General features: G+C 39.9%; 1 protein-coding gene and 1 non-coding gene across 2 annotated transcripts; both read left to right on the plus strand.

Moving 5' to 3' along the window:
• Window positions 1-21150: 21150 nt before the first annotated feature.
• On the plus strand, window positions 21151-23940 carry marcksl1a (MARCKS-like 1a). The gene is made up of 2 exons (XM_017431762.3): window positions 21151-21480; window positions 22552-23940. Exons 1-2 carry the CDS (start codon window positions 21397-21399, stop codon window positions 23092-23094), a joined length of 627 nt encoding a protein of 208 aa, XP_017287251.1. The 5' UTR covers window positions 21151-21396; the 3' UTR covers window positions 23095-23940.
• Window positions 23941-24878: 938 nt separating this feature from the next.
• trnas-gcu lies at window positions 24879-24960 on the plus strand. The gene has a single exon. It is a non-coding gene; the product is annotated as a tRNA-Ser (tRNA).
• Window positions 24961-25166: the final 206 nt, after the last annotated feature.

The raw sequence follows: 25166 nt of genomic DNA on the forward strand, positions 1-25166 counted from the left end.
AACTCAAGCTGTAAATTCTTTGAAGGTTTATCAGCCCAAAACCTTTACCCTTCAAATCTCTCTCTGTTTCGCTCTGACAACTCCTCACACATGTGTCATCCCCTTGCATCTCTGGGGAAAACATGTAAGGGCACTTCCTGTTCCTGTTGGATGCAGGCCAGGCATCCTGCGTACGCTCCGATGCCCAGCAGGGGTAGAGTCACTTCCTGTGCAACTAGAGGGAGGAGGAGGTGGTGGAGGAACCAAAATGGCTGGAAAGAATAAAAAAACATAAATGTCTGAGCACCATTTACAGGTGTTTCTGCTCACTTTGACATAAATCTTCATTACAACATGAAGTAGGGATCATTTTGAAAACCCCCTGGGAGGTGAAGACTGTTCTAATCTGGAAAAGGAAGACTTAACTGATGAAAAGCAACCACAATGTAATTTAGCAATGAACATAAAGGCATATAATGTTCTCCTCGTTGTTTTTCTTCCAATACCAAGTCTCATCTCACATTAAGTCAAACATCTTCTAGACATCCCACAATAACTGATTAAAGAAGGATCAACCTCAGAAGAATCAAGAAAATCGCTACAAACACTGACAGCTGAAGCTCAGTTTGTCAGGTTGCTATTCTTGAATTTGTGAACAACAGCATGTGTCAGAAGTGACCCCACATTATGTCATTTGGTGGGATGGTTGATGTCATTTGGCTGCTTGTCATATCAAGCACAAGTGGCATATTGTATAAAACAGGAAGAGTCTGCAAGGTTAATGTATGTACATCTAACACAAAAAAACATATGATTATTGCAAATGCTTCAAAACTTCAAAAATTGCCTAAATGTAAAGCAAAAATGTTTTAACTCAACTTTTAGGCACCTTTCTAGAGTTGATATTATTGCTTTACAAGGCAATAATAAATTCTAAAAGGAAACAAGTGTTAAAAACAGATATAGGAGATTAAAAAACAAACACAAATCAAACGTTTGAGGCTAGGTAGGTTATTAATATAAGTAATGTAGATATTATATATCATTATATATTAACATGTCAAGATGTAGGACTCAGCTCATGGTAAACATGATTCTTTAAGCTAACAACCAGCTATTAAACACATCAGATTGCCACACACCTAGTAGTTTCAGGCACTTGTCCTGCAAATTACCATAAAATGATAATAATAAAAAAAACAAAGGAAGAATGCAGCTCACAGCAGTCCAGTATAACTACAACACGTCTTCTGCTCTTTGCTGGGAAAGAAAAGCTGCAGCGGCCACATCAAGATTACAGATATGCATTCTGAGCGAGGCAGTGCCAAAAACATGATACTTTTTCTGACACAAACATGAAAAGGAATGCAACCAGGCACACACATGCCCTCTGAGAAAATTGTCAGACTGTTTGCACGACATTTTTATCTCTGTGTGCACATGTACATTTTGCAAGCATGTGTAAACAGTACCTAACTCACAACTTTCATAACTCAGGTGCTTTATTTGTCTGTGTTTGCAAACAGCAAGTTGTAAAATGAAGAAAGTTTACATTTGTTTCACAAGGGTCATTCAAAACAACATTCAGAAAATATTCAGTTTTTATTAAACATATGAGAAGACCCTAACCAACAATATATCAAAAAGCTCATATTTAAGTAACAACTGTTAGGTTTATAGTACAGAAACATAGCACTTCACAAATTAAATACTAAAAGAAAACACCTGACAAAACAAGAGCAAAATTATTAATGCATATTTAAATAAATAAATAGAAAAAATAAAATAATAACTTAATAATTTAGTTTAGTAGAAAATAGCACAAGCTATCAAAAAAACGCAAAACATTTCAAAAGATCAAACAAAATATAGAATCTGAAATCCATCCCAAAAATTCAAAGTTTCACAAACTATAAAACCACTTTTTTTTTCATTTTTATATTTTTTCATTATTTTTGTGACAATGATGAGTTTGAGGGTCCAGAAAGAGGCTGAATAACAAGAGCTGCAAGGCTTTTAGGGAATCTAAAAAAACAAAAGCCAGTACAGCCAGGTAGACATAAAAAGTGCAACACCGACTGACAAAAGAGCAAAATAAAACATTTTATATCTACTTAAAAATCTTGAAGACAAACAAAGTACAGGTGTGTTAATTTGTAACTTAAACCAGGTGTGAAGGAGAGAAATGAACAATACCACTACATTAAAACAAGAATCCAACCACGCAATATAACATTAAAGGATGATGGCTCCAGCAAATTCCAACCACAAAATAAAAAAAGTTGGAAAACAAGTAAATACAGTTGTAATGCAAACAAACAAACAAAAAACATAAAATGTTGTAAACCATTAGTCAAATATTTATAGACCATAACAACATGTACAAAACCATTTATAAACACAATTTTATTTTAGGAATATATTGCTGTTGTCTTTTGTGTTTTGGGGTTCTTTTTGAAAATGTATTTCTTTTAAATTTAGTTTTGAACTTGAGACCAGTGAGCTTCTTTTGAACATCGAAAAAAAAAAATATTTTAATGTCTGGTAAAAGCCCCTCCTGGAGACGCTTTCTTCCTCCTTCCTCGGAAACAAACACTTCTCTTTTTGTTTTTCACTTTGTTTTATAGCTTTGAAGTTGTATCTTACTGATTTATACTGGAGCTTTCTGGACTCACAACAAAAGAAGCTCCACAAAAAGCCATAAACAGATACAGTATCTGCACAATCTAAGACATGCAAATGCTTCAAATAATCTCTCAGCATCGGATATGAAGTTCTGAATACCAGACATTCTTATAAAAGCACCAACATTTGAGCTGAATGACAATGCTTTAATGTTCAACTACCGTAGTTAAGTTCTATCAGCAGGAGAACACCAATCAAAAGCTGTTGGTTTATCTGTTTATCTGGTGTTTTCTAGTTCTTAACTTCCCCAAGCTTTAGGCCATGTTTATATGAGGCCGATATCTTGGAAACATTAAAAATTTTCAGATGTTGATTGGAAAAAATTATACATTTGCTGCTGCTGTGCTCCTTGAGCCCACTGTAGTTTCCATGCCAGGCCAGTAGTTGGCGCTGACATGCTCATGAGCGCAGACATCAGTCTCTCCAGCATGTAAACGCTTACATCCAAAATGGTGAATACACAAACATTTATTTAGACTTACAGTGAGGTTGGGTTGCTGCTGCATGTTGAAAAGGGTGAGTAACATAAACAGCACTCTGCTATCCGCCATTATTTTTGTTGTTGATGTACTCGTGCATGTGCAGAACAGCTAATGACTGCAGTCGCCTGTGGTGCGCATGTGTGATTTCACAAGTTGTGGCTTCCTTTGAAATGCAAATGGAGGGCTCCCAAAAGTCCCATTCTGAGACCTTAGTTCAAAAAGTTTCAGTGTCAGATAAACGAATGGCTGAACAGAAATGTTACAGTTTCAATGAAAAACAGCTTCATGTAAACTTGTTCACATTTATCATGTGTTTCAGGCAAACATTAGGGGTCATGCAGGTCTATAAAAAGGATTTTCACACACATGCTTTTTCACATATTGGATTTTCTTTTTAATATATGATAAGGTTTATGTTAGTAATAACTTGTGTTGAAGGGGGAAATCACCATTGGAGCATCTCTAATGTCAACCAGTCAAAAACCTTGTTTTGTAGATTGAAGCTCTCCATTTTTGACTATTTATGAGCTTCGTTTTGGCCTCACTGCTGATCCCTGTGTGTGTTGACAAATGAGCCCTCTAAAAGGCCAAAGCGAGGCTAAAGGTGAAACCTATAGGGGACTTTTGAAGAAGTGGATGGTGATGTGGGGGGTTAATAACATGATCATGTTCGTCTCTGAAGACCAGGGCTGCGGACCACTTCCTGTCACCATACGGCAACGACAAAATCCCATAAAGACAAGCCCAAGCAGATGGATTGGACAGAGTTCAGGGATTTGAGTATTTCCACTGAAACTCAAGCTAACATCTATCTCCTTTTAAGGTTCCACCTCTTGATTCTTACGCACATTTCTGTTGCGCTTCATGCTCTTGTTTCTTCAGGCTAATTTATTTTATGCATCTCTTGTATCCAACTCTCCCTTTGTTTCCATTCTTGTCTACATCAGCAATGTTTTTCTTTCAAGATCACACCTCATTTCCTTTGAGCCAGCTCCAAGTTCATCTCATATGTCTCTTTGAGCTCTGCTGAGATATTGCATTCCCTCGCTGCTCTGACACCATGCAGCCTCGCATCTTCTTCACTCCAGAAGATGAGACAGTTGTGGGACAAGATGTGTCAGATCTCTGACTGTGAACATCTGGAGAATGTTAATGTAATCATCGCAAATCAGATTCCTCTAACAGTCACTGGCAGGAGTTCAGGGCTCAAGAGGGAGAGATGGGCTCTGGAGAAGCAAGGCAAAAAGTAAAGTGAGGAGTGAGCCGTAAAAAAAGGAATAGGTTGCTGGCTCGTGTTGCAGAGATTTAGGCAGACGTGCAGTCACAAGGGTGGCAGAATCTTTTTTTTTTTCCTTTCACTGATGGTTTTTGTGCACAAAGATTAGAGGGAGAACAGAACAGTCAGGACTCAGAACCCACATGGTAAATGAAAAATCCCATCACGTAGGATGTGTGATCGTCCTGTATGGAAGCAGAAAGGGGCTCAGGGTCACTTACGTTGGCGTGTGATTAGTTTGCTTGTTGAATGGTTGAACGTCAGACTGAGCCATTTGTAATGATAACCTTTGGCAGGGCAGTCATAACTGTATTTCCTCTTCCCCGGAGTAAATGTGTGTGTGCACGTGTACAGTTACGAGAAGTGTGTGTGTGTGTTTGTGTGTGTGTGTACAGGGGGTATATGGAAGTACTTCCTGGTTCGGACTCTGCCTGAGTCTAAGCGTAGTGACCGGCTGGGAAAATAATGATAGAGCAGGAGCAATGAGGTCATGTGGTTAAAGGACTGTCTCATTCTCTCCCAGCATCTGACTGACCCAGATTACTGCAACGGCCAAATCAGATCGTAGTCCAACCCCTAACCCCTCCACCCCCGCAGACAGAGCACGGCCCGCGGGCCTGCATGAGGACCGCTCTGGAATTATCTGTCACACTGAACCACTAATGACTTACACACATGTTGCTGCATATAAAATCTGCTTCTGTATTCCTACTTCTGCCTCTGTGCTGGATTTGTATGATTAAGAATATCCACATAAAAACTTATTAATGAGAATTTATACCATGTCTTTATGTTTTGTGCAACCTCCTATTTACAAACAGACCTGAAAGGAAGGAAGACAGACAAAATAAGAATCAAGCTGAAGGAAGGATGTGAAGATACTTGGGTGGAAGTCTGTAAAAGGTATTTTTACCCTCCTGTTGAGCTGACTGAAAAATAAGGACTCAGACTGACAAGCGTACAACCAAAAGACTTGACTATATCTGGTGGTTGAACTTGACAGTAAGCAATCTTTTTTAGACAGGCTGTGATCTCAAACAAAGCCAGACATCAGAAGTTGACCAGATGTGGCAGGTCAAGGCTGATACAGTCTTAAAGATAAAAGTTTATAGCTACCACAAGGAGTTTTTATATTGCATATAGATGAGATTTGACAACAAATTGAGCAACAACACATAGATACTCAATTAAGATGCTTTTGATGTTTATTTCAAAATGCCATCAGAACATTTATGGTTTTTTAATACAACCTTTTGCTGCTGCATCAGACCTTAACTGAAGGAAAAGCTTGCACCATTTATGAATGCTATATGGGCCAAATCCTGACCAGAACCTGTGATTACTGACCGGAGTTATGCTTCGGGTTGGCAGCAAGATTTTTCCTGTATGTTTTCTTTAAAAAAACAAGCACTGATGGAAAAATAGTTTTCTTCTCAAGAAACCTGAATGTCACAAAAAAGACATTCTGTATGCTATTAGACCACAATTTCTTATTGAAAACAACTTCAAGTAGTTTAATTTCAACTAAAATCTAAAGTCTCCCTTCCTTTTGTCCAAGAAAGTATAAACTTTAGGTAATATGAAAAAGAAACCTCAAACCATAAAGCATATTTCGGTGTATTTGTAAAAACATAGCAAATGCTTGAGTTTAGTAGACTGTATATTGGTGCCTATATTGTAACAGAAGTGGCCAGCAGGAATTGTGTTACCCTGAGTAGTTTTATGTTGAGTGTCATATTAAAATAGGAAATTCTCATATCACAAATGAGACCAAACAAGAGAACGCTAAGAAACATTGGCATTAAGATAAGCATTGTTGGACTCACTCAGCTTTATTGGTTATCAAACTAAAACAACCATTTCAGATTTTTTTTTTTTTCAGAAAATAAGCTCTGACAAAACTGTTTTAAACAAGCTAGATTTTCCAGACGCAGAGGTTTTTATACACATTCCCAGCAGAGCGTGTTTCTGAGAAGTGATGCATTTGATGGTGGCAAAGGCCAGATTTACTATGGATGGAGCAAAAACTGAAAAGAAAAAGATGCTGTTTCAAATATATCTTTGTTAGTGTGGACATGGCTTCAGTGGGGCACAGAGAGTGGGGAGGGGGTCAAACTATCAACTTTCTGCCCTGCAGTTCTCCCACAGCTGCCACCTCTATCCCAAACAATTACTGTCAAAAGGCTCTGCTACATATTACCCACCTCTCGGTCACACACACACACACCCCACACACACAAATCAAACACACACACCCAGACCAGCAACCCATAGAGGATTGAAAAATTTTTCTTCGAAATGACCACACACTTTTTAAACTGCTGACTTTCAAAACCCATTATTTTTGTACTCTGAGAAAGTTTTGTAAAACTGCTGCATTTCACCGAAGTGCACTTGTGGTGGGCTCCAATATTACAGACATGTTGTGTGGCAATGTGTTGGCATGAAGCACTTAACCTACGTCTGTGAATGTGTTGCTATCCGGTAATGATTATCATGAATGCCAGAGGCCAAGAAATCTTTGAGCGTTTGATTTGATAGCTCTGCTTGATGAAATTCAGCTCTTGCAAATGTATACCAAAATGTCAACACTGTTTTTCTTGATGGAGACGACTGAATGAAGTGGGAAGACATGACAAATGAGCAGAGGCCAGTTGTAAGCCTTAAATTACCACAGAGTACTGTAATCAGCATGGAAGTTTGCAACAACTCCTGGCGGTAAAACCACAATGCATTATGATATAAAGAGCTCAAAACAGCCTCTAACACAGTAATGTTATTGAGTTATCCCATAACTGGCTCAGCCAAATCCGCCTGCTGCACTTTGCTTAATGCACAACAGCTGGTGGCAGCTGGGTCCTGTGGCAGCCATGATAGATATGATGTCACGTAGCAGTTCCCGCCCACTCTGACCTCCCATGATTGTTCATCTGCTGCAGGCTTCAGGAGAGCAGCAAGTGTAGTGAAATGAGAAGCAAGTCCTTGTGGTATTCAGGTCGTCCAGATTGTTTCAGATCATTTTCCTGTCAGTCTTGCCTTTTTTTCCAACAAACAATACAGTGTTGCAGTATACCTATTTTTATTCACAATTTTTTATTAAAAATAAATGTTTTGTTTCTGAATTATTTTTCCCATGTTGTACTTTCCAGAGCACTCAATTGCATCTAAAACTCAAAAGTCTACTGTCACCATATTAAATCAGCTGGGACACGTTAGGAAGGCATGTACCTGAATTTGGCAATGGCAAAAAGAAAAAAAAAACTTTTCTGTCAAGAGTTCTTAGTGGTTGGTTTTGCATTTAAAAATAAAGCAAATCTCTAAAAACTGTGAGATCTTTTAAGAAACAAGAAAAAAAACAGGTGTTGGCATTATTGGGTTGATTGCTTGTGACTGAAATAAAGTAGAAGTAGTTTCTTACATTTTTTATGACAGTATGGCTGTTTATTAGCAACAACCATGTGGTTTAAAAACCAAGTGGTTCCATCCGCTTACTTCTACTGAAAGAGGAACTATACTAATTTAACGCATCAAAGACTGTTTATAAGTACTGATAAAGCACAGTTGCATAATTATGTATACAAACAGATTGTGAAAGGCCCTATGTTAGTATCAGAGTGAGTTAAAACATCCCCACAATAAGCAGCCTGCCAGATTCTGTAAAATAAATAAAACAATATAATGAAAACATTATGTAATTGTGTGTATTATATGTGCATTTACTTTTCTCAGCCACACAAAGCTCCAAAACGTGAGGTTCTTCAGGTCTAAGCTCTTTCATTCATGTGATTCCCAAGCCAGATGAATTCCATCGCTATCGTCATTGTGTTGTCATGGCAACCACTCGGATGCCTGGTACTGATGATGATGCTCAGTCAACAGAGAGACCGAGAGCGAGGCAGAGGATGAAAAGAGGGCAGGAGGAGGTCGAAAGAAGAACATTTAGAGTTAGATATGATCTGGAGAGCTTTATGAGAAACAACTCAATGAAAGTAATTGAAATATTTAAAATGAAAATCTTTTTAAGGATGTTCCCACCTTAAAAACAAGAAATTCTTGCTGTCGTTGGTGTTTTTAGTGAGTTCACATGAATATAGACTGTGGCTGTCCCCTCCTCTCTCAGTCCTGCAGGGATATGGGAAAAAGATGGGATGCACAGCAGGCACATGGTTAATTAATGGATATGATTCTATTTTAAGACTCTATGCAAGAAACATTTGCCTGAGAGAGTAAAAAATTTTCCAATGACAGACTTGATTTCAAGCCAAGGGCACAAAGGCTCTCTTCTTGTTTTCATCTTGTCAAAACATAGGAACAAACATACATTTAAAAGGATGGATATTTCATCTCACTAAGTTTTATTAGTCTCTTCTTTATACCCACATTAACCCCCACATTTTTTTCTTTCTTTTTCCCACTTTCCTGCACTGTACACAAACACAAGCATGCATTTTTCACTGTCCATGATACATGCACATCACTCTGCCCTCCCTTCAGACTGGGAGCTACAAGAGTTTTGCATTTGCACGGCTTTAGAGGGGAGAGAGAAGCAACCAGAGGGACCTGTGTGAGGAACAGAAAGGAAAATGGGCTGAGACTTTACCAAGTTCACCACAAAAAAAGCTTCATACAGGCAGGTAAATGCTTTATTAACTAAAGTTTGCACAACTTCTGTGGATCATATGTATGACATACGATGATGCAAAAGTGAAAGAAAGCTGAGTGAGGGAATGAACAGAGAGCTTGCAGAGAGCACAACATAGAAAATAAGAGGTCTTGCTTCATGCATCTGCGTCTGCTGGAGGTGGGAAGACAATGAAGGGAAGTGTTACACTGACTGATTTCATATTAACAAGCACATCCAGAGCTGTTGCTTCAGATGATGATGATGTCAGAGAATACAGTATTTAAAATCTCTTTATCTGGTTACACACGTCAACAGCATTACAGACGCCTTAGGTTTAAACATTTACTGTGTTTGAACTTCAACAGCAACTGATCTGGCTTTCATCACTGCTGTCACATTACTGTCTGTGTAATTGCAGCAGAGGCCTGGGCCAAAGCAAATACAGGTATCTTTCCATTACAGTGCCCTCCTCTCATTCTTCATCTGAAAGGTACGTCTTCCTATTGATTTCCTCTAACTGCCAAATACTTGGTAAACATCTGCTCAGTTTGACAGCCACATTACTCTTACTGTACACTAAGCAGATATCAATAATCAGCTGTTTCCTTCTTCTCTGTTTGGAGTAACAAGGACATACATCAGCACAAACTGTTTGTTGCCAGACTGTACGAGGCTCAAAAACCCCTCGGCCCGTATATGGTGATGCAGTTTCTGATTGGACCAGGATGGAAGGAGATGGGTCCATCGTATGGGACATATAAAGTTCTTGTTTGTGTTCAGCTCTGAATGCCAACTCACTCAGCTCATTGGGTTTTATTTCTGCACACAGTCAAGCCATTATTGCCCTGAAATACTCTCTTGTTAGGCTGTGACACAGCAACTTTGGGAACACACACACACATGTGACAAGCTCATCGATCAAACTGAGGGCAACCTTGAGTATGATCGGTGTTCACACATGTGTGGTAAGAGTTCTTGTGTTGACTCAAAGCGAACCCAAATTCTGTGAAGGTTTGAGTGGTTTAATGATAGCACAGAGGTGGAGATAAAGCCGGTCAAAGCGCTTTACTGCTGCTGCTCTGTAATTACTCAGATCACTCCAACCTTGAGGAGGCCGGGGTCACTCGGCCCATTAGGTGGAACAACCTGCATCCAGACAGACAACTTTCCCATGACACCTTCATAAATCTAACTAAAAGCACTCACTGAAAGCTCTGCAGGGAGCAAGAAGACAGTCAACACAGTTTTATAAGACACTGTTTGGAGTAGTTTATCACCTGCTTGTCTGCCAAATACAGTTTAGGATTTGGAATAAAAGATCCTGGGAATTATGAAAGCATTTCAAAGCTTCTTTTCACTTTTAAATGACCATAGTATTACAAGACAATTTTAGTTATTACTATGTCCATAACAAATTAATAAACAAATGCACACAAAATAAAAAAACAAAAAATATTTCAGAAAACACACTGGAGCAAAAAAGACAAGATTTCAGAATATAGAAGAAGCTACTTTTTTAGCTGTTGTTTTCTGAACATGTATTGTTTTCTTAATTTTCTTGTCTTTATCATTTTTTTCATCATTTGTTGTTGTGTTTTGCACCTCAGTACCACCTCATTTTACCTCTCAAATATGAGGAAAAATTGGACACCCTGGAATGTTTCGGGAATGTTTGCCTTTTGGGCAACTTTTAACACCTATGGGAGAGTAGCTGCCTGATAACACTTATTTTATGCTGCAGGGACTAATTTATGACACCAGATCAGCTTGGCTGCTGAGCCGTCTCTCCAGGATGAAACCTTTGTCCCCTTAGGGTGCTCCAGCAGCAGAAATGAGGTCTCAGTAGACAGTGATCAAATTGCTCCTGTTGTGCATCAATTTGGTCACTAAACTTATGTGCTCGATGCACATCCATGCCCGCAAATCCCACACTGACATCATTAAAAAAACTGACAATCTCATCAAATGATGGACTTCCATCTATATATCTCAACTATATTTGTTTGGTTCAAGCAGATTATCGCTCACATAGACCTGAAAGGTGCCTGATCGGCTTACATGTCAGGTGTTTGAGGTTGTCACACAGCAGCGCCTGTTAATATGATCCTATGGCGCACAGCCTTTGGAGAATCTTTCCAAAGAAAGTCCTGGGCCCTGACACCATATGTATAATTGTTTTAATACGTAACAAGAGCGTTTGCATTTCAAAATCAAAATAATTTGAGACTGAATGGAAAATGAACATTTCAAAAGCAAAATTTGTCTTGTGATGAAATTTACTTTGGCTCTGTTTCATTCCAGACAGTATGAACTCAGTTTCAACTCTTATTCAGTCAATTTCATTAAAATTAAGGGCTAATAAATAGATGATCAAAGAATTTCCAGTCAGCAAATAGGTAAGAAATGACTGACAACCAAAAAGACTAAATATAATATGTATTTTTTTTTAGCTTCACTGCATAATAAAGTGTATAATCCTTCATTCTTATTCCTGCTTAATTCTCTTAACTATCAGAGGAAGGTTACACCCAAGACAGGCCACAGGTCCATTACACACATTCACACTTATGGCTAATTTAAAATAGTGAATTAACCTAATCTGAAACTTTTTGGATTGTTGGAGAAAAATGGAGTGTCTGGTCATTGTGTGTATGGGGAGAACTCACAAAACTTCACAAAGAAAGATGATTTGAGTCCAGGACATTGCTGCTATAAAGAAACTGTTTTAACTAACTGTTCCACTGTGTAGCTATGAAGTGCATATTTTCATTAAATAATAAAAAAAATATATATATTCTGAAAGAATTTTGGTAGTACAAGTTAAAGTTCAACACTTATAATTTCCAATCTCAGATGACATTTCATTAAGAACCATCATTCATCAGTAGCTGACAGAACCAAACAAGCAAATGATCACTTGGAAAAACCATTATAAAGCATAACAATACATAGCTAGATTGACTTGAACTTTACTGTGAGCAAAACTTCCCTTCATTAAACCTTGTCCTGAAACATTGAGATAAACAGCTCATTCATTAATAAATTTTAAAAAGCATACAGCAGACACTAAGCAACAAGTTTAAAAGCTACATTTCTGTAATGGCAGCTTATTTGCAGAGAAATGCAGTGTGAATTTAGAGGAACATAAAGTTGCCTTTATGATAAAATCTTTTCCATCTTAGGCTATCATTTATTTAAATTGCATTCAGTGGAATGGCTACTTAAACGATGAAACAAATGCTGCCATGGCCTGAGAGAACATGAAATGTCATGAGTTCATTCTGTCTACACTGAAATAAAAGTCAACATAATTGAATTTGCTAAGCTATGCATACCCTTTTCTGATTTTTATGTTTTTTACTGTTCTCTATTGATGTCTGATTCTTGAACATCACTGACCCATAATAACCTTGTTAGTAAGTCTCAAGGGGCTGACACACAAGGAGTTATTCTCCCTTTGGAGCACATAAATGGCTTTTTATTCCCCCTGCTGCTGTTGGAGCAGGTGTCTTTCGTATTGTGCCTGTCATTGAGAGATATATGCATCACATTTTGTTTTAATGTTTTTTTCTATCACTTGGTGTCCCAGTCTTTGACAAGGAGTGGATATATGTGGAAATAATACACGCAGTAACAGTAAATCTTAGCCAAACCTGTCTGCTCATTTCCCAATGTGACACAAATGTAAACAAAAGCTACAGCTTCCATACTTTTACCTCCATCCCTAGCCCCTGTTTTAACCAATCAATTCGTAATCAATCACTTGCAATCACTGTCAGGCTGGGGTCTAACTAGATCCGGGCTAGTAGGAGGTTCATACAGACTCAACTGTGCAGGTTGGTCAAGCCATCATTGGCAGCTGTCTCAGCAGGCCAGTTGAGATTAAATCAGTGCAGTGGACACAGTCAGGCAGGTCTGGATTAATTAAGGCATTACATTTAGTCATGTAGCCAAGGTTTTTATCCAAAGTGACTTTGAGAAGAACCTTCAAACATACTTACAGTTAGAAACCCTGAAGAGATGAATCTATTTATGACAGGTATTGACAAGCAAGGTAAGAGCAGTGTTGAAAAAAGGTAAAGAAGCACTTTTTTTTTTTTTACGAGGGATGCAAACTAGCATAATTAAAGGCAATGAAAGGATGTTTTTCAGTGTGATGCTAAAGTTGTGAAGGATGGATAGAAGTAAAAGCTGCCAAGCAAAGTAAGAATGTTTTCTTTTTTCTTAGAATTCAGTTTTATTGAGCAACCATAAAAATAGTAAGGGGAAGGAACCATGCACCCTTAAGATTGGAAACTGCTAACCTCATAATTTAAGGTGTCAGCAGTGTTCTTCTTAAGCACCATTAAATCAACACACACACACACACATCTTTAAACAATGCCTTTCTACGCTAGTTGTTTGATTCAGTAGTTTAGAAAATTATTTCTGATCCGTTGCAGTGCTTTTCTGCATCCAAACCTCCAAAAGAACCAAATGATTGATTGACTCATTTAAAAACAATCAGCTTTAAAGATGAGTTTGTTTGTGTTTTTACACCAAAACATGACTTCAGCAATTAGCAGAAATTACTTTAATAAATCACATAGAGGCTTTTCAGCTTTTAAGCAGGTTTGCAAAACATTTCCTATAACATTTCACAGAAAAATAAAATCTTAATTAAAATCTGATAGTTAGGCTTTCACAAAGAAAAGATCAGAGCAGCTAGCAGAACAATGTCAAACCACAAGAGTTGTGTTTCTTGTCTCAGTTAGAAAATATTTTCTTTAGTAAATTACATCTCATTGTGGAAGCTTCTGTTTTTTTGTAAATATAATACAGAAAAAAAAATGAACACATGAACACACCAGCAAACGCAGCACCTTTTCTGAATTTTAAATAAACCTGTGTCAACTTTCTGCCACTTCTGAGCTAAAAATACCTCCTGAGTCTGAAGTTTAAATAATACAGACACGACACTTAACATCATCTCCTGAAAGATTCAGTGTTTTTTTATGTAAGCATGTTTTGATAAGCTGGAGAAGGACAGGAGAGGATATTGGGGACAAAGTGACAAAGGGGGTGGGTTAGAAATAGGTCAAAATACAGTGATGCTTCACAATGATGAGCCAGCTGCAATGGCAGATGGATAAAAAAGAAAAGAGGACCAAAATGACAATCAAATAATAACCCATATGAAAGTAGTGTGGGCAACACATAACTCTAGAAAAAGGAGAAAATGATATTCAGTGGTAGCGTTTCATGCAGTTCATTATCAGGTAATTATTACCATAATTAAAAATGTATGTCTCAACAAATTTAGACTTTTAATTGTACATCCTTGTGCTCGTGTGTTAGGAACACAATTCAACATTTGCTGTCGTTTCTTCACCAAAATAAGAGTTGCAAAGTCAGTAGATCTGACCCACACAGCTCATTCAAACACAATACCAGAGTATTGACTCAAGACTTTTATTTATTTTCACTGCAGGCCTTTCTCTGCTCTCCACCATCTCTGCCCTGCATTCTAGTGTGTGTCTGTGCACATGGAGACGTGCGGCGCATCAATAAGAAGGCGTGCATTGTAAAGGTTTGACTTGTTGCCTTGGCACTGGGAGGACACTGGATTGCACAGCGACTGCTTGGGAGAGTGTCGTCTAAGCTGCAAAAATAACAGCTACACAGCCCAAATGAATACACTGAGTCTATGCACCCAGGAATTTCTGTAGAAAAATATACTTCCACGGCAGATTAATATGGACACAAGTGAGCCTTTTTCAGTTAGTTGGACATGGTTTTACTCCATAACAGAGAGAACAACAACATGACCTCAATGACATTAAGCTCATTATGTCTAGACAGAGCAAAACGCCATCCAACATCTTATTTTTCAATAGACGAGATTACTGCCGCATGAAGATCTGAGGGGTGTGTCTGTTGTCTTTTATGTCAAAAAGAGACTGACATGATGATGATATCTGATGTCTGAGTCATGCAAACAAGCTGGGGGGAAGATAACCCTCGAAGCGATCTCTTTAGCTCGGGCTCCCCTCCCCCGTTTGCCTGTGCCAGACTGCCTGCTGAGACACAGCAGGGCAGTCAGGTCATACTTAACACCAACCACAGCCCCTCCACAAGCCAACTCACTCCCCATCCCCCTGCTCCCATCCCCCTCTCCATCCCGAAATCTGCATCACAATGAAAATCGGGGAGGAGGTGCAAGAAACTGAGGGATTTGAGGAGCTGGCGAAAAAGGGGGGAAAAAATAAAGGAGGCTTTAGAGAGAGAGCAATGATCTCACAGACTGGACAAAAAAAAAAAAAAAAAAAGGTGGAAAACAGCTAACTGCATTTGCATGTGGTTGCACGCAACTAGTTGTTCCTGTTTAAAGGTCAACGTATCTCTGATCATTACACTGAAATAAGTGTAGAAAAGCCCCTTGTCTGTTCTAAAGCTCTGCATGAAAAGTAAGTAAGCAAATATTAGCACATCTGAAACAAAATAAAAAAAGCATTTTATTATCCTCCAGACAGAAATTACAAGGTCCAGATAAAAATACATAAAATGAACATGAATTCATTTACAGGTATTATTGCAAAATAAATTAAAACAACTCATAAAACATAATTAACTTAAGCATCAAACACGTATAAAATTAGCTATAAAGCTTCTGTACAAAACAGTTTGAGAATAAAGAAATATAAACTGTTTAATAATAATGATAAAAAATGAGTGAGATAGCAGCTTTAAAGTAAACAGACAGCAAGTCCCAACACTTTGCTGTATAATAAAATATACTGCATCTTTTCATACGGCTGTTGTAAAGGCATGACAATCTTGATAATCAAGGTAGTTAGTGATATATCATGTAAGGACTTAAAATCAATTCCGAAAAGCTTAACTCTCTTACGGTTCTTTTTGGGTGGCCAGTAAAATGCATTGGTGTAGTTAAAGGTAGTGTCTCACTGGGCTGTGATTAGTTTGGGTCTCCAAAATGTTTCCGGAGGTTCTCAATTAACTGAGTCCAGTCGCTGGAATTTTGAGCATGTTCAGAAAATTTGCGCAACAAGTTTCCTCACAAAATAGTCAAAGTTGTTGTGGGAAATTTGCTTGTCTTCATTTCAAAACTGTAGTATATTAAATTAAAAATGTGAGGGCAGCTAAAGAGAGGGGTACAAAGCAAGCAGAAGTGAGTGAGCGGAGGTGGGCAATGAAACAATTTGCACAGCTTATATAGTATAGTATTGCAAGGTGTGTGCACAAAAATAAACATTGACTTTCAAAAATTGGACGTACAAATTGCAACTGCACAGCTCACTGGCTGCTCGGTCCAAACACTGAAAATTCACTAAGGCTGCAACTGAAAATGAGTCACTAACTAGTTCCAAACACTTGAAGCCCAGTGTGATACTATCATAGGTTGGCTTTAAACAAAGAAATAAATCAACATTTCTGCATTTCTTTAAGTCATGTATGATCTTTATTTTGCTATGCCTTTAATGTGAAAATTTACGATTTTTAAACCCTATAAATGTGAGAGCCGTATTGTCAAATGTGAATGAAAGATTAATAAAACTGTAGCAGAGTGTATGGAGGATGAAGAGGAAGAGGAGGAGCAGGCCGTGGTAATGATGAGTGAAATGATGGCACACTGACCTAGTAAAACTGCAGCGCTGTTGCCAGTGGGGATGAGCTGGCCTACAACTGTACACCCCTATCTGACACATCCACATCCACTATATCCAGCACCTCTGCTTTACTCACACTTTCTGACCCCCTCAGCCTCTCCTCATTCCCGTCTCACCACTTGTTTTATCTCTCGCTGCCTTCATACCTGGCCTGCATGTCATAACAACAGATAGAAACAAGGCCTTGCTTGTTCTGATATCAGTGACGAACAGGAAGGATAACCAGAAGAAGCGCCCGAGAGAGAAATAAAACACTTTTTTTTCCTTTCTGAAACACTCTATTTCTCTTTGGTCACAAATTGGATGGCAATTTTGGCTGCATAAATAGTGGGAGTCTGAGCTATCTTTAATAAATAAGACCAAGATGATAAACAATAACAACACTGAAGTCATATTCCTCTCTTATTTTCTTCTTGAAAAAAAAAAACATTTCTCCGTAACACCAGCTTGAGGGACGTCAAGAAAAGCAGCAGTTGCTATGGCAACCGGCTCTGTAGCATGTCTGCATCCTCGCAGAAATGTTGGGGGGGTGGGGTCGCGACAAGACTGCCACCTGAGGAGGGACGTAGTGAGAAGCCAGTGAGCGAGAGAGATGAATATTGTTGCTTTCCCTTCATTTTCAAAAGGTTGTGTCTCGGAGCTCCCCTGTGATGTGGACGACGGCTTTGTCAATGAGGCGAGTCAAAACATGCAAGCCTGCCTAAGTGCTGGACATCCCTGTTAGCATCCCTTCACCCTCCGCCTCTTTCTCCTCCTCCTCCTCTGAGAGCCGCTGCCAGAGCCTGACAGAGACTCGTCCACACAAGTACCCCCCAGGCCAAGATGGCTGCCATGTGCAGCTTTGTGGTCGCCTGCTGGTGAAGGCCTTTTTGCAGTCAATAAGCCAGTTGATCGAATTAATTAGCATCACAAAGAGCTTTCTTTTAAGTCCACACACCCCCATTCACGCCAGTGAAGAGGGCTCTGCTCCGTATTCTCCTTGTAATTGGGTGCTTGGCAATGCAAATGTTGTGTATACGCCAAACTAGACCAGGCGTATAAAATTAAATTTATATCTTAGTATCAAAACAAAGCTGCTTTTAAGAACTACTGCACCTAAATTTGAGATACAATGAAACACAGTGTTTCATTTTGCAGTTACGCTTTCATAATGAAGGTTTTTGTTTAGTTTATATTTATATCTCAACACGTATTTTGCTATAATGCCCTCTGAAGTGACACAACAATAAAAACTTTGCATTGAAAGAAATTTGCAACCATATCAGCTGTTAGTACCATCGGAAAGCACATAGGAAACAGCCTGTGTGCTTTTTGTGATTGTGCATGCATGAATTCCTTACAAACACAGGAACCTTGGGAAATTAGCATATTCATCACACTGATGTGCACTAGTAATCTGTTCAAGGTGACTATCAAAAACATTGCTCCTCCCTGAATAAAAAAAGCCCCACGGAGACGTGCTTCTGATTCCCTCACTTCACCCCTCTTCTCCCTTCTCCTTAGACCCCCCCTCTCTCCTACTTGTGATGCTCATCAGTTGGCTTGCTGAGACTTAAGAGACAATGGAGGCTTTTTAGTGAGGATTTGAGAGCTCATCCTGTGTTAGGGCATGAAAAATGGGCAACGGCACAAATGGGGGCATTGAGTGGCTCAGAAGGAAAAAAAAAGAGTGTGAAAAGTAGAAGCGCTATGTTCAACATGAGTCACAACAGCCTCTAATTAAATCATTTATCAAACTAATCTGGACTTGTAATTTTTACAATGTGTGTATTTATCCTTTGTATGCACTGCAAAGCTAATGAATGCCATTCTGTTGTCGGTATTTTCTGCATGACCTGCTCTTTTCCTATTGTCAAAAATCTCTTAGGTTTGTGTTTATGCTAATATCATGACATGTGTTATGACATATGGGACAGTTTATCTTCTCCTTTCAATAAAAAATTATTTTCAAAACTAGATTAGACAGCTGATTCTTTTTATTTTTCTGTGGACAAACAGCTGTCTGTTGAGCTTGCTAAAGAACTAAAACAAGAAACAGCTAGCCTGGCTAAATCTGATGAGATAGATCTTTATAGTATATATTTTTGAAAGTACTATTCAATAGAATTTTAAAAATGACAAATTGTTACTCTGTCTTTAATCATTTCACTTTACTTTTTGTTTATTTTCTCAGTTTAAAATCATTCTTTTTAATTAATTATTTTTTTCTTTCCCCAAATAATAAAGATAATTTTAAGTATCACTCTCTAGCTACACCCTATGGTCTAAAATAAAGTCTGGGATGGTTGAATACCAAGATGGATGCTTTTAAAAACAGTTCACAACCCATTGAGTGATGCTGTATGAGTGCTCTATGAATGATAGAGAGTGATAGATGCAGCTTCCTGGGAGACAATGCTGGAGTTTTGAGAATCTCCCAATCTGAGACCTGGACTGAAAAAGGTTTTGGTGTCACAGAACGCTGTTGTCGTGTTGACAAACAGCTGAAATGTCACAAAATGATTCCAATTTCACTTGAAATCAGCGCTGTGTAAACTGGGCTCTAGACTCAAATCTTTAAACAGCGGGGGCTTAGATGTCTTACTTTGATCAAACCAGGAGCATTCCTTTGAAATCTGACAGCCTTAATGTACAGACCTCATCAGAGCCAGGAGCCAGCTCGGGCGTCCCCACATCAGACAGGAATTTCAAACTGTGGCTGAGAGACGCATGCACTACTAGATGGTGAGATTGGGGCTTTTAAAACCCACCATGTGCTTCTCAGTATTGGCTCACTTTAGGAGAATGTATGAAGTGGTGGTGGTTGGTTACGTGGGGGTGTAGGTTTCAAATCCCTCTGGGTGCATTCTACTATGAGAGGCTCAGCCCACTGAATGGCTGGAGATCATTCTCTGGGTGGCGTTTGCATGCCTCACATACCACGGCTGGGACATGTTTGTGTGAATGTGTATTTGTGTGGTGGGAGATGTGTGTGCTGTCAAGTTGATGCAAACAAGGACAGAGGGGCGAAGCGATGGGGTAAGATGGATCTATACAAAAAAAAAAAAAAAAAAACAGCATTTGGTGAAGTTTTGGAAAATGACAAGCAAACAATGTGACATTTTGTAGGTAACAAGCTGGCAATGACTCTTACTTCAGGTTTAAGACCTTTGACCTCACTGAATAGGGACAAGGGAGCCATATGCTTTGGGCCCCCCAAAAAATTAAAACTGCGCAGTCACTGTTCTTTGTTTTTCTGGCCAAAGGGATGTCATTACTGTCTGACAGGCCGTTTCAAGAGACAAAAGGAACCCCGGTGCCATCTCAAGGCCTCCAAAGAGTTCTGGCTGTTATGTAACCAGTTTACTCTTGGAAAGCTCCCATCACTCAAAATCCAAGGGAGGCCGTAAAAATTCCTGCTCGCTCATTGATGTACAGTTTTTTTCTCTCCTGCAAAGATACAAGAACGATCCGTAGATTAGATTTTCCTCTTTAAAAGGTTGTTGCTCCAAGTGTAAAGAAATGTTGTAAAGGGTGTACTTTGACTGAAAACTCATTTTAGGTTTCCTTTACCGTACAATTTAACTTAGGGTTAAGGTCTAAAAGAAGTGTTGAGCAAGTTGATGATGGGGTGTGTATAATGATCGAAATATTGATACTACTGATAACAACATTGGTATTGTACTGAATCAGTACCAGTGTGATAGGATCAATACTATATTGTTACTTTTTTGCTACTATTAACTAGAATTTTGCTACTTTTAGCTAGTGTTTGGAAATTCTAAGCTTCTAGCTTGTGTGTGTGTTTTTAACAACTTTTATCTAACATTTTGCTCATTCTTTCCACCATTTTGCTCCCTTTAGCTTCTATTGAACTCCTTTTAGCTTGTGCTTCACTTATTTTAATCTAAGCATCTCAGTTAAAGCTTCTTCAGGACACTGCATTTTCACAGAAAATGCTATTTCTGTGCGTTTTTTTAAAAAAGAAAATATGACTTAAAACCTCGCCTAACATCTGCTCTGGGTTTTAAAGCACTAAAAACCAACTAATTAACAGTGGAAAGCAAAAGTTCAGTCATTTATTAGTAATAAAAATGTATCCAGATTGACCATGTTGCTGATAAAACAGGACCCACTGCTCCTGAACCTGTACAGGCTGCCCCCCGAGGTGAAAAGTATCGGATCGATATCGGTGATACTGGCCCTGCGTTTGCTAGGTGACGGATCGATACCAGGTTTTGCAGTATCGCAACCACTAGTTGATGAGTAAAGCGTCTCTGACGTTTTAAAGCGAGTAAAAGTCCCGCAGATGCTATGGCTGAGTGGCTGCTGCAGTGACAAGGCTGAAGCAGGCCCACCCCCACCCTCTGCAGATTGGACGCAGCTCGGCGCTCCGCCCGCGGGGAGGAGACTCCGGTCGATTCCGAGGCGCGGTTGAAATACTCACAGCCGTCTGCCAGGCAGCCTTTAATTTCAGCTCATCCGCCGTGGGGTTCACACTCTCAAAAAAGGGGGAGTCCTTCTAGTTTTCTAGATCTTGCAAGGAAGAAGATCCGTTCTTTTTTTTCTCACCCTCTTTGGAGCAAGACCGTACAACAATCCCAGAGCTGGACTCTTAAATCTCCGAAACTCGTCGGGGTTTTTCTTTTTTTCCCATATTTCTTTTTCTTTTTTTTGTGTTCAGCGCGCCTAAAGGAGAATACAATGGGAGCCCAGTTGTCCAAGGGTGGAGTAGCCGTGGAGGGGAAAGCCGCCGCCGACCCCGCTGCTGCCAAAGCCAACGGCCAGGTGAGTGGAGGAGGCCCGGCGAGGGGCGCGCATCGGCGGGTCGCCACATGGCTCCTGACGCCCGCTGGCAGCATGGGCGCCCCGGCAGGACCCGGGGCTGCTGCTGCTGCCATCCTGACTCCCAAAGCCATGTTAGCAGCATTAGGGTCAAACAAACCGACTGCTGAGTGTGCTGAGATCCGCGGCCGTCGAGCAGCCATGCTCGCACCCGCTCGGCGCGCACCACTTCTCTGTTCTTTGTTAATTCCGTCTGGTGCTCCCAAAGGGCCGATTTGCCCGCAGATTGTCCGCAGAGGGCTCGGATTCTTGTCGAACGGCGCGTTTGTAGCGAGTTTTCTGTCATGAGTTGGCTGCATTCGGGCAGTTTGGGGCTTTTTGCGTCGAACAAAGGATGCTGTGCAAACGATGCAAATGGGCTCTGCTGGAGGCGCATTTTGCGGACTCGGCAAACAAAGCGCGAAGAGGCGCCACTTCAGACCCCGTTTCAGCCACTAAAGCTTGCTTCATGTCTGTGTTTTCTTTGTTATTTTTACTAGTTTTCCACAATAAGTTCTTGAAAAGCAACAGTGTGATCGATATGATGGGGGAATTAAATCTATTCTCGGATCACATTAGAAATTTGATGTTTTTCGAGCTCGTTAATAAAGTTTAGCGGCCCGCCTTTTCTTCTGTATAACGATAGAAGCGCGTGTTTCTTTTAAAACCCAGTTTTCTCTAATGATGTGAGGCAGCTTCCCTCTGTCCGCGTTGTAGATGCAAACTGCAGCTCTTGGATGAGAGCAGGAACCAGGTTTCTCGGGGATTCCTTTGTTTCCCAACTTGCCTGACCGTGTTGGTGTTTTTATGAAGCACTACTGCCCCCTTGTGTCAGCTCAGAGTCATGCAGGCAGCTGTTCGATCCTGTCACACTCAAAAACAGGCAGTCTTTATCAAATAATCCTGTGACACACGGCTTATTGTGGTGTTACAATCCTATCTCCCGGGCTTTTTTTTGGTTTGCACATCAGAGTATCAGCTACTAGATGTGTTTTTTGGATCCAGCTTCATTGAGTGTTTTTGTTTTCCCTGCAGGAGAATGGTCATGTCAAAACCAACGGTGATGTTTCAGCCAAGCCTGACGGGGAAGTGGCTGCTGCAGATGGAAATGGAACCGCAGAGCCCGCCAAAGAAGGAGAAGCCAGCGGCGGAGATGCCATCGAGCCCGCTCCTGCTGCTGAGGGCGAGGCCGCCAAAGCAGAGGGCGAGGCCAGCAAAGATGGCAAGAAGAAGAAGAAGTTTTCCCTGAAGAACTCCTTTAAGTTCAAGGGCATCTCACTGAAGAAGAACAAGAAGGCCAGCGAGGAGGGCAAGGAGGAGACCACCCCCCCCACGACCGAGGATAAGCCCGAGGAGAACGGCCACACGGCCAAGGAAACCAAAGAGGAGACACCGGCTGCTGAGGCCAAAGAGGATGCGGCGGCTGCTGCTGCTGCTGCTCCTGCACCCGAGGGAGAGACCAAGGCAGCAGAGGAGGCCCCACCAACAGAGGCTGCCCCCACCGAGGAGGCCGCCGCCGCCGCCCCTGCTGAGGACACAACACCTGCAGCCTCTGAGGGCGAGACCAAGGCAGAGTGACTGCACCCGGCCACGGCACCTGAACTAATTTTCCAAGATTAAAGTATATAAATATATATATGAGAGACATGTGCCACGTTCTCAAAGTTATAAACAAAACTACAAAAGAAGACGACAAAAGGATATATCACGTTTGCTGATTCAAACCACCGGTTCACTGCCTTTTATTAGTTCGACAGACGGAATCTCACCGGGCCCTCTCATGATGACAGCGTCGGTTTGTGTCGCCCCTCCCCCTCATGGTACACACAGGGACTGGCGTGTGGCGAAGGCAATGGATTGGACGCGAAGCGACTTATTTTCCCAGTTCACGGAAAAGCATCCTTTTTAAAACAGCGTGGCAGCCCTATAACGTGTTATTTTCTTTCTCATCTTTTTGGGATCAAAATTTTTCACCGTTGCAGAAAGGGGCAGACCATCTCTTTCACTCGAAATGACTGTTATATGGACACATAAATTTTTCAAATGATCTTATTAATTTTTAGATTTTACATTCCTATGCTTTACTCCCGAATTTCAAGTATTTTGTCATGTATAGAAAAGTAGAAAAAAATCAAGGATGGAAGGTTGGATAAGAGCAATGTCTTTGTTCGTGCATTTTGATTCTTTTTCTGGCTAAAACCACATTCAAGCTTCTCTCTCTCGAGTATTGCAGTGTTCACATTTCAGAGTTTATGATGCAGGGGTTGGGGTTGTGTACAAAATGTGAGCTTTTTATCTGCAAACTGTCTCTGTAAATATGTTTTGGCCAATATTTTTGGTTCTCTTTATTTTGCTATCGTTTGAAGATGTTAATGGTTTTATTGTAACTTTTAATAAGGGTAAATAAATGTTTGATCCCCCCTGTCTGAGTTCTGTTTCATTATTTACCACAGACACTAATGGTTATGATCATTTTTTTTACACATACATGGTTTATAAGACCACCCCACGTGTTGATGAACAGGAATGTATGTGACTTAATTAGGTGGTGAACAATGAAGACTAGGATAATGACACTAGACGAGTAAAAAGACATTTCCAGAAAAAAAAAGAAAAAACAACAATTATGACTCATGATGTGACCTTAAGTCAAAATAACTCAATGTCACAGTTGTTCAAACATGTGAACTCACTGTGTTAATTTTTGTGACATATATTAATAGCTCGCGTTATCATACTTCTCATAGTCCCAAAATAGCACTTAAACAAAAAATCAGAAGGCCAAAATCTTTGTTAAGTAAATAAGCTTCCTGCGTTGCTCCTGCGATGGTCTGTGTCTCCCTCTGGTGGACAAAAATTGTACAACAAGGTAACCAATCAGGAAGTGTGCCGCCATTTTGCTAGGTGGTGCTCCGTTGATATCCTTATTTACTGCCAGAAATATTAGTGAAAATCATCAGAACATTGACTCGAAAGAATCATTACATTCTGTTGGTGAGTATTGGTGAGAAATAACACGTTACTTATCAGCTACTAACGTGCTATACTAAACTAAAAACAACAACAACAAAAAAAACATTTTACTTAATATTTCGTAGGTTAGTCTGGTCACAGTGTCAGGAATAGTTTAGAACCTTATAAACCGATTTGAAATTATAGTCATAGAGAACGACTTAATAAAGAAAGAATTAGACTAATGACAGAACCGGTTTCTATCTTGTAGTGTTTTTAGGCCATTTTAGGTATATGATTAGATCTGTCGCTTTTTTCTTAACGAGCGACATCAACAATCCATCTGATGTCAAACAACTATCTCAACGTCATCTGATATCTAATACCGTCTAACACATACGACGTCATCAGACGAGGTGGCCGAGTGGTTAAGGCGATGGACTGCTAATCCATTGTGCTCTGCACGCGTGGGTTCGAATCCCATCCTCGTCGGAAGATAACTTTATAAATTTTTCTACAAATATTACATCGTTGATATGACTTTAACTAACCAGAGTTTTTTTGCTCTATCGGAATGAGCAGAAAAGCTTATAACCTTACCAAAACTGAACAAAACAGCTTTAGTTGTAGTGTCTTTTCTTCACCACTGGATGGCAGTGTTTTCATTTCTTCTCTGAGGATCAGGTGTACTTCATATG

Source organism: Kryptolebias marmoratus, linkage group LG10 (assembly GCF_001649575.2).
Source record: "Kryptolebias marmoratus isolate JLee-2015 linkage group LG10, ASM164957v2, whole genome shotgun sequence".
In the NCBI taxonomy this organism is placed as follows: Eukaryota; Metazoa; Chordata; class Actinopteri; order Cyprinodontiformes; family Rivulidae; genus Kryptolebias; species Kryptolebias marmoratus.

Coding starts and splice junctions, on each gene's coding strand:
- marcksl1a (XM_017431762.3), top strand. CDS start 21,397: ATGGGAGCCCAGTTGTCCAAGGGTGGAGTAGCCGTGGAGGGGAAAGCC. Junction 21,481..22,551: donor CTGCCAAAGCCAACGGCCAG/GTGAGTGGAGGA, acceptor TTTTCCCTGCAG/GAGAATGGTCATGTCAAAAC.